This window comes from Papaver somniferum, chromosome 7, assembly GCF_003573695.1.
Source record: "Papaver somniferum cultivar HN1 chromosome 7, ASM357369v1, whole genome shotgun sequence".
Lineage (NCBI taxonomy): Eukaryota > Viridiplantae > Streptophyta > Magnoliopsida > Ranunculales > Papaveraceae > Papaver > Papaver somniferum.
In genome coordinates this window covers 9,950,613-9,966,214 of record NC_039364.1, presented here as the reverse complement: position 1 = coordinate 9,966,214, position 15,602 = coordinate 9,950,613, and the positions used below count along the sequence as shown (strand labels likewise).

Genomic DNA, 15,602 nt, shown 5'->3' with positions numbered 1-15,602 from the left:
TGTGAGTATGATGATAATAGACTTATTACTCAGAGGTTATAAGCTTCGATAGTGACTTCAACAAAAGGTGGCACAAATATTATTTCTCAAAGACTTGCCAAATGCAAATTATGAGCACTTCTTTGCACGTTGGCTTCAAATAGCTCTAGAAAAAATAGCTACAAATTCTGGTTCCATTTGAAAGTTGTTCTCTATATTAAATTCCAGTTTTAGTCTAGTCACAGCTGCTTCCAATCTTATTAGAAAATTTTGAATGTTCTCGAGAACAAGACATCAATAAAAATACTTAACGGTGATCTAGAGATGGGAATTATTTTTTTTCCCACCTGAACATAGAATCTTGGTTCTATCGTTGTTCACTGGGTTACATGTATAATATTAATGTTTTATATACACCATGTTTACTCATAATATTTAATGTTTGTGGTAGTAGTGGTAATATATACTCCCTTCGTTTCTAAAAAATAGGCTGGTTTCCTTACTTGAATTATCAAAAAAAGAAGAAGGTTATTTTCCATAAATGAAAAGTCAAATGTTATAGTTTACTGATAGCCTGTTTGGATGCAGAAGTAGAAGTCAAAAGTGCTTCTCCAGAAGCAGAAGTCAGAAATCGAGATTTTTTACTTCACAAAAAGTCGACTTTTCTGCTTCTGGAAGTCATTCTGAAATTTTACACTCAAACTGACTTCTTGCTATTTGACTTCTAGAAGTCAAAAAGTTACTTCTGGATGTGTATCCAAGCGCGCTATAATCTACCCATTGAGGGACCACTATTCACTATTAATTTTCTTTCTTAAGGCTAACCCCTATGGCCTTCTAATCTACCAGCTAGATTGACCATCCACGCCGGCTAGGGAAACTTCCTAAGTCCTATGGGGTGGCGAATCTAGCAGGGAAACACAGAATAGTACAACGTCCAACGCTGAACAATAGAGCGTTTAGGTAACGCCGAACAGAACAGCGTTGGGCCTGGTCAGCTGCGTTGACAACGCTTCTCGTCGATATCTTCTGCAGGAGCTCGACTTTCTCCCTCATTTTCATTTCTTCACATAATTTTCACTTCTTTCCCGAAAATGCTTCTTCAAGATCTTGAATTGTAGAATTTTTTTTTTTCAAATTCCTTCTGTGGGTTTGTTCTTCATCGGATTTATGATTGATTGAAGGTGGTTTGGTGCGATTCCATCCACGAAATCATTCGAGGTAAGAAATTTAAGTTTTAGGTTAAAGTTTTATGATTTTTTATTTTTGATGCGATTTCATTCAAATTGATGACTGATTCTTTCGTATTTGGATGATGTAGATGTTTAAATTGATTATTTGTGATGATTTCTTTTTTTTGGGATTTAATTTGATTATGTGTGATGAACAAAAAATGATTTTTTTTTTGTGATGAAAATGAATTAATTTGTATGATTAGTTTGTAGATAAAATTTGTAGGTAAATTTATATGATTATTTGATTAGTTGTATGATGAAAATGAATGATAATGAATTATAATGATAATTTGTATGATTAAAATGAATGATAATGATGATTTAGTTTGTATGGATGAATTGGTAATCATAATTTAGTTTGTATGGATGAAAATGATATTTTTTTCATCTTTGTTATTGATTGTAGTACGAGTATGGATGAATTGCTAGACCAGTTGGATATAGTTTCGTCAAAGGATTGTGATAGACATGTATGTCAAGATGTTACGAAAAATTCTCGCAAAATAAGCTTTAGAGGTAGTTTGAAAGAATTTGAAGCGAATTACAAAATTGTAGTGCAAGATAATCCAATAGCAAAACAATATTGTGACAATTGTGACTTTTCCTCTGTTTTTGAGTTTGATTTTGCCAATGGGGATAGAGGATTAGTTGAAGCCATAGCTGAGAGATGGTGGAAAAGTACAAAGATCTTTCATTTTCCGGAGTTTGAAATTGGCCTCCTTCCTTTAGATTCGTACATGTTAACCGGAACTCCCACTGGTGACACTAGTAAACGACCAGTAGTTATGCCGTAGTTGGGTAGTGATCTAACATATCCTGCTTTGGATGATTTATATTTTTCGGATATCAAAAATCATGGTCCATGGGACTCTAAGACTAATACATTTTCCTTAGATGTCTTGAAAAACTACATTGATAGTAAAAAAAACCAGAATAGTATTGGATGTGCAGTGACATTGACACGATCATTCTTTATGTGGTGTTTGGGTCACTTTATTCTAGCGCATTCTACGAGAAAAGTAGATAAATGTTGGGTTCTGCTATTTGCTGACTTAGATAGGGTTGGGGAGTATGATTGGGGTCTAGCTTCATTAGGTAATACCTATAAATATCTCGACGATTGGTCAACTAGGGGTACGAATTCAGTTGGCATGGTTATGGTACTTGAGTATTGGTACTATTACTACTTCCGCAACATGCAACCCTTGCTTTGTCAGACACCTGGAGGACATTATGATATTTTTCCAAAGATTTGTTTCTTCAAAAAGATTAGGATTGCATCAAGGAATGGAGGACATCGAGAATTCCAAAAGGATACTATGAAACACTTAGTCAAAAGCGCAAGAATACTGATTGACACTAGAAAAAGTGAATCATGTATTTGGCAACTATGGGCAGATAGTGAGTATGCTGTGGGAGACCAATATTAGTACTGCATTAGATGTATCCAAAAAGAGAGTTCTGTTTTTTGACTTTGAAATTGAGACGAATTTTGTTCGGCCTTTCGGATGATGAAGATGATATTGAGACGAATGTTGTAGCAGTGGCTACGCTTTGGGAGACACGGAGGAGGTAGGGAATACATCAACCCGTCCCGTATGAAGTTAAGACCCGTCAGACGGTGTACAGAAAACGTGTAGATGCGGATGCTCATGAGGTTTGAGAGATGGTAATATTCCAAACATGCCTATGGATGATGCCTTGCCGGAAGTTCATGAGGGTCTAACCGATGTGGACACCGGTGAAGACCAATATGACCCTCAAGGAGATGGTGCATTTTATGAGAATGGAGAGTAAATTTCATATTCACCAATTTATTTTAATGAAGCACGTTTTCATTAATAAGTAGACATTTTAATTAGTTCTTGTAAACTCCATAATACTCTTTTTTTCACTTAAGTACGTTTACAATTACGTTACATATTTAACTAGAACTTCATAATACTAGAACTTCATAAATACTTCTTAACTAGAACTTCGTAATACTTCTTAAATACGTCTTCATATTTAACTAAAACTTCATAATACTACTTCATGCATATGTTTCATAACCAAACATCTCCAAAGCGGTGATATGAATGAACGACATTCCATTATCCGTTTGGTATAAAGCCATAGCATCTTCACGATTACCATTTGGTGCCCTAAATGAAATGACAAAAAGCTTGCAATAACGCTTGATCATTGATCATTGATAATCGATATTTTAGTTGTTTTTTGCATCTTTCATTAGCACTACCATTGATTCTCACAAATTCTCCAACAACTTGTCTCCAAAAGAAGTTGGTTTTTTGAGAAGATTTGTGTTCATAATCTTGCAAACACTTCTCACTAAGTGATTGTCTTCGTCAATTGAGAATGCAACCATGCTTGAATTTTGTTTTGAGAATTTAGGAGAAGAAGAAGAGAGTGAAAATTCACAAGTTTGGGGTGGGGATTTTGAGTTCATGTGTTGTGTTTATATAGAGATATGAAGTGATCTAAGTTTGGGATGAAAATGTAGCCATTTGCCAAAGCGCTTAACCAAACCACGCTTTTTGTTACAGCCGCAAGATCAAAAGTGACCGTTGAATCTCAAAAGCAGGAAACTGAGCGCTGTGCCATTCCGCGCTCAAACGCTGAACCAAACCGCGCTGAGTAATCTCAGCCATCAGATCAAGATGACCGTTGCATTTTCAAAGACTCAAATTTAATAGTCGTTTGAAACCTCAAAAGCTATATTTTTAGGCTTCCCTATAAATAGAGGACAACTTCTCCTTCATCCCTCACACAAAAATCAATTGATTATCTTCTTCTTCTTCACATAATTTTGTTCATACAAAATTATGACACACTTTACTACAAAAGAAGAAGAGGCAGGGTCATAGCAAGCAACAATCCGATTTGTGGAAAAGATAAAAAAAAGGTGCAGTATTTTGGAGGAAGATTATTGAAGAGTACAATAAAGAAAAGGTCCCGGTGGTGTCGAAAGAGATAAAAAGGCATTGCAAACAAAGTGCAACATATTGAGAGCCGAAGTGAAAAGATATCTTTCACATGTTAGGCCCTACTCCGAAACAGACCTACGGGGATGACAGAGGCGGATTATGTAAGTACCTCAATTTTTTTTTTTATGTTTTCTTTCTTCCATTTTGATCTCGTTCTCTCTTTCTCCAAATTTTTCCTTCCAATTTTTTCCTAGTATCGTGGTAGACGAGAGAATTATGAAGCAGAGTCTGGAAGACTTTGGAAGCACGAATCGGTTTTCCAGATCCTGAAGACCTATCAACCCGATTACAACCCAGCGGTGAATAATGATGATGGAGCCGGTACTTCCACTCAACCTACTCAACACACTCAAGAAAATGAAGCTGATAATATGGATAAAGATTTGGAAAATATGGCAAGGTTTGGTAGCACTTCATCTACTCATAACTATGAAACCTCGGACATATCAAAGAGAAGACGTTATTTCGAACAAACAGATGACGTTAGAAGTGAAGGGAGAGATCAAGCAAAGAAAAGGGCTCGTGAGGCTAAAACATCGCATAAATCAGATGAAAAAATGGATAAACTCATCGAACTTCTTGAAAATGCACAAGCACAAAGAGTGGCCAAGTATGAAACAGAGAAAGAGTATTTAAAGAAGAACATGGAAAACTCTTCAATCTTGGCGCAAACGCAGCAAAGAGAATCGGACATGAAGATCCTACGACAACCATTGGATGAATTATTGGAATGGGAGAAACCCGTCTACAAAATATGGAAGAACGATATTTTGGCCCGTTATGGAGTGGACCTTATCCCCTAAACTAAAGTGATATATTAGTAATAATTTAAGTTATTTAGAAGTAGGATTTCAATTTCAATGTAGTTTTTTTTATGTTTTAAGTTATTTAGAAGTAGGATTTCAATTTCAATGTAGTTTTTTATGTTTTAAGTTATTTAGAAGTAGGATTCAATTTCAATGTATTTTTTTGTATGTTTTAAGTTATTTACAAGTAAGATTTCAATTTCAATGTACTTTTTTGTATGTTTTAAGTTATTTAGAAGTAAGATTTCAATTTCAATGTACTTTTTTTTTCAATTTCAATGTACTTTTTTTTTCAATTTCAATTTCAATTTCACGAGCCCTTTTATTTGAATTTTAATGTATTTTTTTAATTTCTTCAAAAAACATGGTAATCTTGTTTGCAATGTAATGGAAGAAATTCTCAAATTTTGAAACAAACAACCATCAGAACAAATTGCCAAACATTAGAAAATGAAATTCTGGAAAAAAAATAGCCGTTGGTGAAAAAAGGTCAAGCGCTGAATGGAACAACGTCCAGGTAAACGCTGAATTGTTCAACGTTGATGCCATGGAATATTCGCAGAACGCTGAATTGTTCAGCGTTTGGACCACTTTTTGAGCGCTGAATAGTTCAACATTTCAATTTCGCTGCTAGTTGAACTGCGAGCAAATAGGAGAGAGAAGTATCCATAAGCAATGTTAACTTTTTTTCCACATTTTTTTCATGATTTGCAACACTTTTTGGCCAATCTAGCCCATAGGACTTAGCCTAACACAAAAAAAGGTACAACTTCTCTCTCCATTTTTCTCTAATATCAAATGAAGGAGACCAAAAATAATTAGAAAAAATTATGAAAAAGTTGTTGTAATCTTTTTGCAAACCAAACGAGCTTATTTTCTAGAAATAGAAGGAATACATTAGTAATACAAGGACATGAAAGAAAATTTAATGTTTTCTATTCACCCCACCACTCAAATAAAGCTACTGATTCTTTCCTCTCCTACTTATTTCTATAACCTTCTTTCATTCTTTCATCATCTTCGTATTGTTTTTGAGCTTTATTGTATGTTTATTATTTGTTAATACAACAAGATTTCTTATTTTTCTAATTTCCAAATTGACGAAAATATGAATGGATCTTATTCTCTAAAGCATGATTCTTTAAGGCATGTTTCTTATTTCAATTACGGTCTAACAAAAAATAAACAACAAAAATAATCGAAAAATTTAAATTTATGACATGGTACAAGATTTGTTAAACTGACCTAAAATTTCTATAAAAACAACCTGGAAAACCGGCTAAAAGGCCAGTTAGGTCGGTGGTTTCATCGGTTGGATCTCCCGGTTCAATGCTTTTGAAATGGTTTTTGGAGAAATTATTAGGTCACTGTTAACCCAACCTAGATTTTGAGTTGATTCAGTGGTTTACCGGTCGGTTCGGTTCTGGTTTTAAAACAGTGGTCCAAAATCCAATTAATAATTGGGCCTTCATTAACTTCTTACATCATTTACAAAGCCCATTATAACAACACCTAACGCAAACCAGCCCAATATATAAAAACTGCACTAACTTACCCCCGCAGTAAAAATAATAACACTATCTCCTAGCAGTAACCTTAGTAAAACCCATAAACAGCAGAGGTTAAAATCGTCAATAAAGCAATCCTCTCTCTGTATTTCTTCCTTTAACATCTTGAGCTTTCTTTTTCTGCACAAAATCAAGGAGAAGAAGAAACCCTCCGTTTTACTAAAACCTCGCTCCCTCCTTTCACATTCTTGTCAAAATTCCCTCTTTACTGTAAGAATCTTCTCTTCTTCTCGTTATTACTCGCAGCAACAAATAAAACAAAGAAGAAGAAGGAGAAAGGGATGAGTCGTTACGATAGTAGGTCAAGTGACCCATCTTCATACCGAGACCGTAAAAGGTAACGAAACTCCTCACCTTCAAAACCCTTTGTTCCTTTTCAAATTTGAAATTCTGGGTTCTCTTTAATTTTTGTAATTATATCTAATATTTTTCTGATTTGGGGTTTTTCAGTGATTCGGGGCTTGGTGGTGGTAGTGGTGGTGGTGGTGGTGGATATGAAGGGGGAAGTCGTTATTCATCATCAAGTAAAAGAGAGAAAGTAGAAGTGAGCTCACCAAAGAAGTTTGATTTAGATGGATTAACACATTTCGAGAAGAATTTTTATGTTGAATCACCTTCGGTTGCATCGATGACTGAGGATGAAGTTGAAGAGTATAGGATTAAGAGACAGATTACAGTTGAAGGAAAAGATGTTCCTAAGCCTGTCAAGGAGTTCACCGATATTGGGTTCCCTGGTATTTCTTGGGTTTTGTTTTCTAAATCCCTAATTTTGCTTTTAATTCGATTTCATCTTGTTGTTTTAATTGGTAGAAAATTCTTGAGGTTAGCATCGAAAGGGTTTATTTGGCATGCGATAGTAACCTAACTAGTGTATTAACTTTGTGTTGCATAGTTTAATTTTGTGGTGGTGGTCTTGGGGAGTGGTGGTGTTGGTGCCTTCGACCCAACTATCATCCACCACTGTTGGAGCGCTCATTTATGCATAGTTTAATTTGTGCGATTCATTAGCAGGGTTCATAAAATTTTGTGGTGCCTACCATGAACATCCACCACCTTTGAAACCCGCATTTTTGCGTTGTTTGATTTTGCAATTTGTCACTAAAAGGTCCCATTCGGCATGAAAGAATAACCTGTTGCATAGTTTGATTCGATGAAGTTTGGGTTCTTAAACTGTATAAGTAGCACCTGGAAGTACTAATCCAAGTTTTAAACATTTAGGGTGTTATTATTTTACTAAATTTTGTGATGTTTGATATCATTGGGCTGGGAGTTTGAGATGTGTGGTTCTTTTCGAGGATTTTTGGAGTTGTGAGTTGAGTTTGATTGCCATTTTCTTGATGAAAACGGAATACTATTGAATAGACTTTGTAAGTGTTAATATCTGTAAATTTTACATGTATCATGCCCATTTATAAGGTTAGATGAATACTGAGCAGATGCGACTTTAGCTTGTATCTCAAGCTTTGTTCTGTTGTTCTATGAGCTAACAATTTAAGTTTTGTTTCGACTAGATGGTTGCATTGTATGGATCATCTTGCAGTGAAGTAAAGGAACCACTGCAGTATTGTTGTTTCTATGATCAGTTGATGAGGATTTGATTTATTAGAGAACAGCGGAAGCCATGGACTTCTATAGGGAAACCATGATTTGCGTGCAAGAGTCTAATACTACCCATTTTTCATAGATGAAAATCTTATTTAGCACTTTAGAGTATTGTTAACTCTTTGTTGACTTAAGGTCTGAAGGTTATGTTTGCCTCTCATATTTCTTTGCTGACATTGCATGAATATTGTTAACTCTTTGTTGACTTAAGGCCTGAAGGTTATGTTTGCCTCTCATATTTCTGTTCAATGGTATGGATTTTGTTCAATCCCATTTTATAGTTTGAATAAAACTGATCATTCAATTGTATTGGCTTCACTCCAGAATATGTCATGCAGGAAGTGCTGAAGGCTGGTTTTGTTGAACCTACCGCAATTCAATCTCAAGGATGGCCTATGGCTTTAAAGGGTCGTGATCTCATTGGTATAGCGGAAACAGGGTCAGGAAAGACACTTGCCTATCTACTGCCGGCGATAGTCCATGTTAATGCACAGCCATTTTTAGGTATCATTGATGATTCATCATGCCTTTACATATTTGCGAATGATTGCCTGATGCATTATCCATTGTATTGACTGGTTTAGATCTTAGACTTATATTTACTATGTTTACATTTTCAGCTCCTGGTGATGGTCCAATCGTTTTGGTATTGGCCCCAACCCGTGAACTTGCTGTCCAGATACAACAAGAAGTTTCAAAGTTTGGGGCATCCTCAAAGATCAAGAGCACATGTATATATGGAGGGGTTCCAAAGGGACCTCAAGTTCGAGATCTTCAAAAAGGTAAAAGTTGGTGAAGTTTGTTATGTGTCGTCGTTAGCCTTGAATTTGATGAATTGGGTAGCGTTGATTGGAGATCCTTACTTGTTTTCTCTTGCTGGTTTAGGTGTTGAAATTGTTATCGCCACTCCCGGAAGGCTTATTGATATGTTAGAATCTCATCATACGAACTTGAGAAGGGTGACATACCTTGTGTTGGATGAGGCAGATCGAATGCTAGACATGGGTTTTGAACCCCAGATGAAGAAAATTGTTGCTCAGGTATTCTTATGCTTTGGTGCCTTGTGCAAATTTTTCTTTATCATACATTCTTTGTTAGTTATAATTCCTGCTAACCTGTCAGAATTGTGCTATAATTCAATTTTCATTGTGTCGCATCTTTTTGGTTTCTGCGTACATAAGTTATTCCTAGTTTATGATAGTACCATTGTCTCGGGGGTAAAACATTAAATGAAGTTAATTTCTATAAATTAGTCGTACACTCAATCTGCGGGCTACTATAACATTATGTTAGTGCCATCACGTTTTCCTAGTTTATATTAGTGCCATTGTTTTCATTGTTTGTAACCAAATATTACATCATGAACATACTCACCCAATTGGTGTGAGGTTTTACTTGCTTTGGATAGCATCCGGGAGGCGTGGAAACCATAAGATTCTGTTTGTTGTTTCAATAAGTAGATACAGAAAGCATAAGCATCTGTCTAACTCTTGCTCTCCCGGTGTTAGCTTTGTCAAGTTGCCCTATGTTATTGTGTACAGTATTATTCCAGTTAGGTAATTCTGATGCATGCGTATTGCCTGCTGAAGTCAGCTTACTTCTTTTGCAGTCTTGATAGTTAAAAGTTCTTTAGCCACATTGACGTTGAGTCAACTAAGATGCATTATTATCTAGTACACCTCAGTGCATTACTGAAACATTATATAAATTGTCCGAGATAGTTTCAGCATAAAAGCAACTTAGAGAACAAAATGCGTTGTTGCATGTGTCATGTAAAGACCATTTTATTGGGTAGCACTGCAGTTATTTGGTAGCACTGCAGAATGTTCTGTAAGTTGTCTTTGGATGCATATTATTTTCGGTGTTAAAGGTCTGCTTCTGTTTATTTAGATTCGACCAGACCGTCAAACTTTGTACTGGAGTGCTACTTGGCCAAAGGAGGTTGAACTACTTGCAAAGCAATTCCTCTACAACTCCTACAAGGTAAACTGCTCAGACGTCAACCGTGAAATTAGTGATTTTCGGTTTTTGTGATGCATGCTTCATGTTGGAGCTGTTGGTTAAATTAATAATGTCGGACTCTGTATAGGTGGTCATTGGTTCCGTTGACTTAAAAGCAAACCATGCTATCCGCCAGATCGTGGAGATTGTGCCAGAGAGTCAGAAATATAACAAGTATATCTATCCTTTACACTTTGTTGATAATCTTGGATTTGATTATTCTTAACTTCTGGATTGGGCATATGCTTAGATTTTTTGTTTTAATGTGTCAGACTGGTAAAATTGTTGGAGGACATTATGGATGGTAGTAGGATTTTGATATTCATGGACACCAAGAAAGGGTGTGACCAAACTACAAGGCAGCTTCGGATGGATGGTTGGCCTGCTCTCTCAATCCATGGAGATAAGAGTCAAGCAGAGAGAGATTGGGTTCTCGCAGAGTTCAGGTCTGGAAAAAGTCCAATCATGACAGCAACAGATGTTGCCGCACGTGGCTTAGGTTTGTGTTTGTCCTTGATGCATCTTCTTGGATCTGCATGACACGCTTCTTGGGATCACGTTTGCGTTGATGTAGTACACCATTTCACAACTTTTTTCTGCAATATTAATCTATTGTACATATTAAAGATCTGAAGGAGTTTGCTATATCCCCACCAAATCTATTTTGGCAAAAGTCCACTAAATGAACAGCTGACCCAACCACTCTGTACTTGGAGAAATTTTATATTGATTTTTGGCTGATGTGTGGATTCTGATTAAATAAGTTAAGACTCTAAAACCATCTGCTTGTGAACTTTTTATCGCCGCAGCCCGTATAGTTGACAATGCAAGAAATGATTGCGTGGTGCTCCTAATACTAGTGAAAGTTAATTCCTTTGAACTGTTAATCAACTTCAGTAACTATATGCTCAGTTTCACTAATTAGTTTATTTATTTATGGTGGTGATGGCAGACGTGAAGGATGTCAAATATGTCGTCAACTATGACTTTCCTGGTTCACTGGAGGATTATGTCCACCGAATTGGTCGAACAGGAAGGGCTGGTGCCAAAGGAACTGCGTACACATTCTTCACTGCAGCGAATGCGAGATTTGCGAAGGAACTTATTGGCATCCTTGAGGAAGCTGGACAGAAGGTCAGTCCTGATTTGGCATCACTGGGGCGTGGGGCACCTCCTCCACCATCAGGTTAGTAAGCTGCATTTGTTTTATATGTTGTACATATTATTTGAAATTTTGTGTCCAACTGTCCGAGAACGCCCATCACTCGATCTAATCAATAATTGGAAATATCGTAGAAGAAAAACTCCTGTATGAGATAAATCTGCCATATTCACTGCTGAGTTTTACTGCTTGTTTCTGACATTTCTACTGTTGTTTGATGGAAATTTTATGCCCGTCTGCTGTGTTTTTATTTTGGTTGGTGATGCATGCAAATTAACTTTCTAGAATAATGATACAAAGTAGGTGCTTGATACTACTCCAGCTCGTGATTGTTGTCTAATAGATCATCATTCCTCATCTGCTTGTATTAATCAGGTCTTGGTGGCTTCCGTGATCGTGGAAGGGGTTTTGGTGGAGGACGTACATGGAGTTAATAGCAACACCAATTTGATATGAATGAGCCAGCCCCTCGAGAAACAGAGGAAGTACCAATACAATGGAAGAAATAACTACTATCACCAGAGGTGCCGTCTTGTATTGTTCAGCTCCAGCATTGATTTGTTGAAGACACTGTTGGAAGCGCCAGTAAGAAACCTTTAACTTCACTACATCTATATTTTTTCCCATTGAGGAGGAAGTTGTTCGATATAGAAATCTGAACAAGTCATCACCTGACGTCCCTTGGGTAGTCGAGTTCAGTGCAGCTTGTAAGATAAAACAACTTACCCATTTAAAAACCACTTTTTGAGGTAGAAGTAGTTTTTGTAGTTTTTATCAGTTTAGCAGTTGTAGGTCACCCCATTGCTTATATTCTGAAGGATGTTTGGTCGAGTTTTAAAGTTACCTTTGGTGTAATTTTAGTTTTTCCCATCTTCTGAAGTTAAAAGGTAAATATTTTACTTAAACACTTGTTGATACTTGATACTATATGTGATAGTGGCCAGGGTATAATACTTTGATGTCGCCTATCATCAAGGCTTTACAAATGCTTGGGTAGTTTTCTGAGATACTTTAAGGGCATAGTATTTTTTTGCGGATAGGCAACTGGTATGGTGTGGTTAACCCAGGGCAGTGGCCACACTCCACCAACGTTAACTGTGATGCCTTGCTGACAGCATCATTTGGGTTCCAACAAATGCCATGTTACTTGCTGGTTTTGTAAGTTTTCTAGTGGTTAAATATAGTGATTTTGTAGTTGTTTTGATGCATGAATTTTTTGTTACTACCATGCTTGTTTTCTTCGGACTCACCTGACTCGTCTGGATCTGATTGAGGTCGCCCAAGTTGTCTGGATCTGATTGAGATCACCCGGAGTGTTTGTTTTTTGGATCTGACTCGGTGTGTGTTTTTTGGGTCAGATCTGACCCATCTGTTAGTGGTTTGTTCTTATGAGTTAGGGATATTTTGTTACCCGATTCAAACAGGTCCGATTCAGGATTAGGTCTGACCAAGATCACGAATCAGATACAGCTATCTGATCAAAAAAAAAGAAAAAGAAAAAGATCGCGAATCAGATCTGACTCGGAAAAGAAAACAAATGGTCTGAGATCAGAAAAAAGAAAAAAAACGGTCTGACATCTGGCTCGGGCCGAGTCAGATCCAGACCCCGAGCAGAAAAGAAAGAAAGATGCTCTTTGTTAGCCTACACTGTACTAGCTGGTTACCTCTTTGGTCGTTGAAATAGATCCGTTATCTAAAAGTAGATTAGCTCACAAAACTGAAGCCGTTCAGAAAGTTTTCATAAACTGAAGCCTAATACAATTGAGTTGAACAGAAATAAAACAAAAACAAAGATAGTCTCAGATCCTATTCCAATCAAAGCACTACTAATTAACCTCTTGTAATCATCTGAGCTCCAATTTCAGGCCTCACAAAGTTGGAAATTAAAGAAAATCTATCACGTCCGCTGGCTGAAAGAAGCATAGCATAAGTCTTTTGAAATGCTTTAAAAATCTTTGTTGTGTCCTCAACTGACCGTGCAACATTTTCATTTCGCGCAAATGGATCTCTTATCTGACAAAGCCATTTTCAACAAGACATTAGATTTAGAATAAAAAGTTATGATTCTATTCCATTAATGACGGATTGGGATCAAGCCAGAAAACATACATGTAGCAGAGGGACATCGTCCAAAAATGCAAGGTAAGTGTCACTTGTTTCTTCCCATGTCTCAGTATAGGTGCAAAAGTAGTTATAATTTGTGAATTCCACTGCAGAGAACTGCATCAGTAGTTAAAAGCTGTTAGATAGAATAATATGGCTTGAACCATATCAAAGAGTAGACGAGGACATTGTCGCAACGAAAGTACTAACAATGTACCTTTTGAAAGAACGAAACAAAAAGTTCAGACAGAGAGCTGGTATTTATTAATCTCTCCCTCTTAAACCTTTCTACATTAGCATTCATTTGATTGATGAGATCGTCTCCGTAAACAGAATAAATCAAACTACCTGCACGAAAGACAGATGCACGATTAGCACCCTTTTGTTCTCGATAACTTGCAAAGATGCGCATAGACAGACAGTGTTTTCATTACTTCGTATATACAACTACATGAGGCTTACCATAAGTGAACGAGGTTTAAGGTTATATGTTTTACCTGCTACAGTTCCCCCAGTGTGAAGTTCCTTGAGTGGAGGCAAAATTGGAGGTTTGCATGTCTGAGGGATTAAGTAAGAAAAAGCACATCAATGAAGGATTAAACAGATGAAAAATCCAGTAGAAGCTACATACAAGTTGCTGAAATGAGTTCAGTAGAAATGTAAAGGAACATACAACGAAACCAAAAGACAACTTAAAAAATTGCACATATAACCTGAAAATGGTAAATAACAAGCCAGCAAAGAGCGTACGAATTCAAGGTTCCATCTCTTGCGTTATTGATATCTTCAGATTTAGCCCATTCCTGGACCTTGACTAATAAAACCATATCCCTGAAACGTCTGTCTATTGCAGCGACAAAGTGAAGCAGATGGGATTTCATCACTCCTGCCGAATTGTTGATTGATATGTCACAAGTTATGTTATTGTGGTTATTGCTCTCCACTACCAGAAATGGGACTCTTGCCCTCGGAATATATTTCGTGATACGAAATGTTTGTCTTGACAGCAAATATTTTACATAAAAAATTCCTTACAATCAAAGGCAATAATAAATACATCTTAACCGATTAAATTAGCTATTGCGTTCTTATGTTGAATTTTTTTTTAGATTACATACCTCTTCTTCTCATAGCCTCCTCTAAGTCTCTTAGAGCAGTCGACTGGAGTAGTAACAAACCCTGGTTTCGGATTTGGATGGAAATATCCAAATTTCCCTATCTTGTGTATAGGTTACAAATATATGATCCAAATGGAAGAACAGCTATACATAAAATTAGCAACAAATACATGAAATTAACAAAAAAAAAAACAAACTCTATAGTAAAATAGCAAGGAAGTAGTACCTTGAAGACTTGAATATTCTGCTGCAGATTGATTAACAACGGCCTTAAGGTCATCTATGATACGGGTTCGTGCTCTTACATCTTCTTCTGATGGCTTAATCACTGCTAGTATTTCATTAAGAGTACGTTCAAGTACTCTATTAGTACCATGATTTGATGATGAAGATGCGAAATAACTCATAGCTTGTTCTTGAGTACTTTAATCTAAACCCTAAATAAGAAAAGATTAGAAGACTACAGAAGCTGGTTTTCAAAGCCTCGGTGTCAATGCATATCTATCTATACAGATGTAGGTAGTATTCAAGTCTTACGGGAAATGCAAGTTCACGGATCAAATCGCATTTAATTGGCGGAACTTTTAAGGACTCGGAAGAGAATGAAGTTAAAAAAGACAATGAGCCAAATGTTTGTCTTTCTCAAAGAAAGTACTTAAATCTTTTGACCATAATAACTCGGTGAATTGGTAGACTAGAAACATTATGGTGAATTGAATTGAAGGTTGGCACTTGGGAATATACGAGGGAGTTAGTTGCAGAAAATCCCACAACTAACGTCCATTCATATTTTCCATAGATCTAAACATATTAGACATGAAAATGAAGATGAAATGCTAAAAATGTAAAAGCGGGGGTCTAACAACACCATCCAATATTTCTCTTAACAATCTGTATAGATTAACTCGAATATACTTTTAAGAGAATTAACAAGACTCAATCAATTAAAAGTATATTAACGAGTTTATATCTCTCTCTTGATTTGATTTACTCAAGCAACACCTGCGAGTTCTAATCAAATACAAGGAATAACTTGAATGG

General features: G+C 36.4%; 2 protein-coding genes across 3 annotated transcripts; one reads left to right on the top strand and one right to left on the bottom strand.

Moving 5' to 3' along the window:
- Positions 1-6,681: 6,681 nt before the first annotated feature.
- LOC113295384 (DEAD-box ATP-dependent RNA helicase 20-like) lies at positions 6,682-12,349 on the top strand. Of its 2 annotated transcripts, XM_026543721.1 has the most exons (10): positions 6,682-6,912; positions 7,026-7,309; positions 8,502-8,681; positions 8,798-8,959; positions 9,063-9,217; positions 10,068-10,160; positions 10,267-10,352; positions 10,451-10,677; positions 11,131-11,364; positions 11,716-12,349. In XM_026543721.1, exons 1-10 carry the CDS (start codon positions 6,857-6,859, stop codon positions 11,772-11,774), a joined length of 1,536 nt encoding a protein of 511 aa, XP_026399506.1. In that variant the 5' UTR covers positions 6,682-6,856; the 3' UTR covers positions 11,775-12,349. The 2 variants fall into 2 exon arrangements, with proteins under 2 accessions (XP_026399506.1, XP_026399507.1); XM_026543722.1 differs by lacking the exon at positions 6,682-6,912 and having other exon boundaries at positions 7,069-7,309; positions 8,516-8,681.
- An 821-nt stretch (positions 12,350-13,170) lies between these two features.
- LOC113294059 (protein HESO1-like) lies at positions 13,171-14,968 on the bottom strand. Its single transcript, XM_026542484.1, has 6 exons — positions 14,788-14,968; positions 14,157-14,329; positions 13,941-14,001; positions 13,661-13,791; positions 13,450-13,560; positions 13,171-13,353 (listed from the first exon to the last, which is right to left on the bottom strand). The coding sequence occupies exons 1-6, from the start codon at positions 14,966-14,968 to the stop codon at positions 13,171-13,173; spliced, it is 840 nt and encodes a 279-aa protein (XP_026398269.1).
- Between the last annotated feature and the right edge of the window lie 634 nt (positions 14,969-15,602).

What these genes read in the sequence shown, in the direction of transcription:
- LOC113294059 (XM_026542484.1), bottom strand. Translation starts at nt 14,968, where the DNA reads ATGAGTTATTTCGCATCTTCATCATCAAATCATGGTACTAATAGAGTA. An exon ending in TTGTTATTTACCATTTTCAG is followed by an intron (nt 14,002 to 14,156) that starts GTTATATGTGCA and finishes TTAATCCCTCAG; the next exon opens with ACATGCAAACCTCCAATTTT. An exon ending in CACTGGGGGAACTGTAGCAG is followed by an intron (nt 13,792 to 13,940) that starts GTAAAACATATA and finishes TCTTTCGTGCAG; the next exon opens with GTAGTTTGATTTATTCTGTT.
- LOC113295384 (XM_026543721.1), top strand. Translation starts at nt 6,857, where the DNA reads ATGAGTCGTTACGATAGTAGGTCAAGTGACCCATCTTCATACCGAGAC. An exon ending in TAATGCACAGCCATTTTTAG is followed by an intron (nt 8,682 to 8,797) that starts GTATCATTGATG and finishes TTACATTTTCAG; the next exon opens with CTCCTGGTGATGGTCCAATC. An exon ending in TGAAGAAAATTGTTGCTCAG is followed by an intron (nt 9,218 to 10,067) that starts GTATTCTTATGC and finishes CTGTTTATTTAG; the next exon opens with ATTCGACCAGACCGTCAAAC.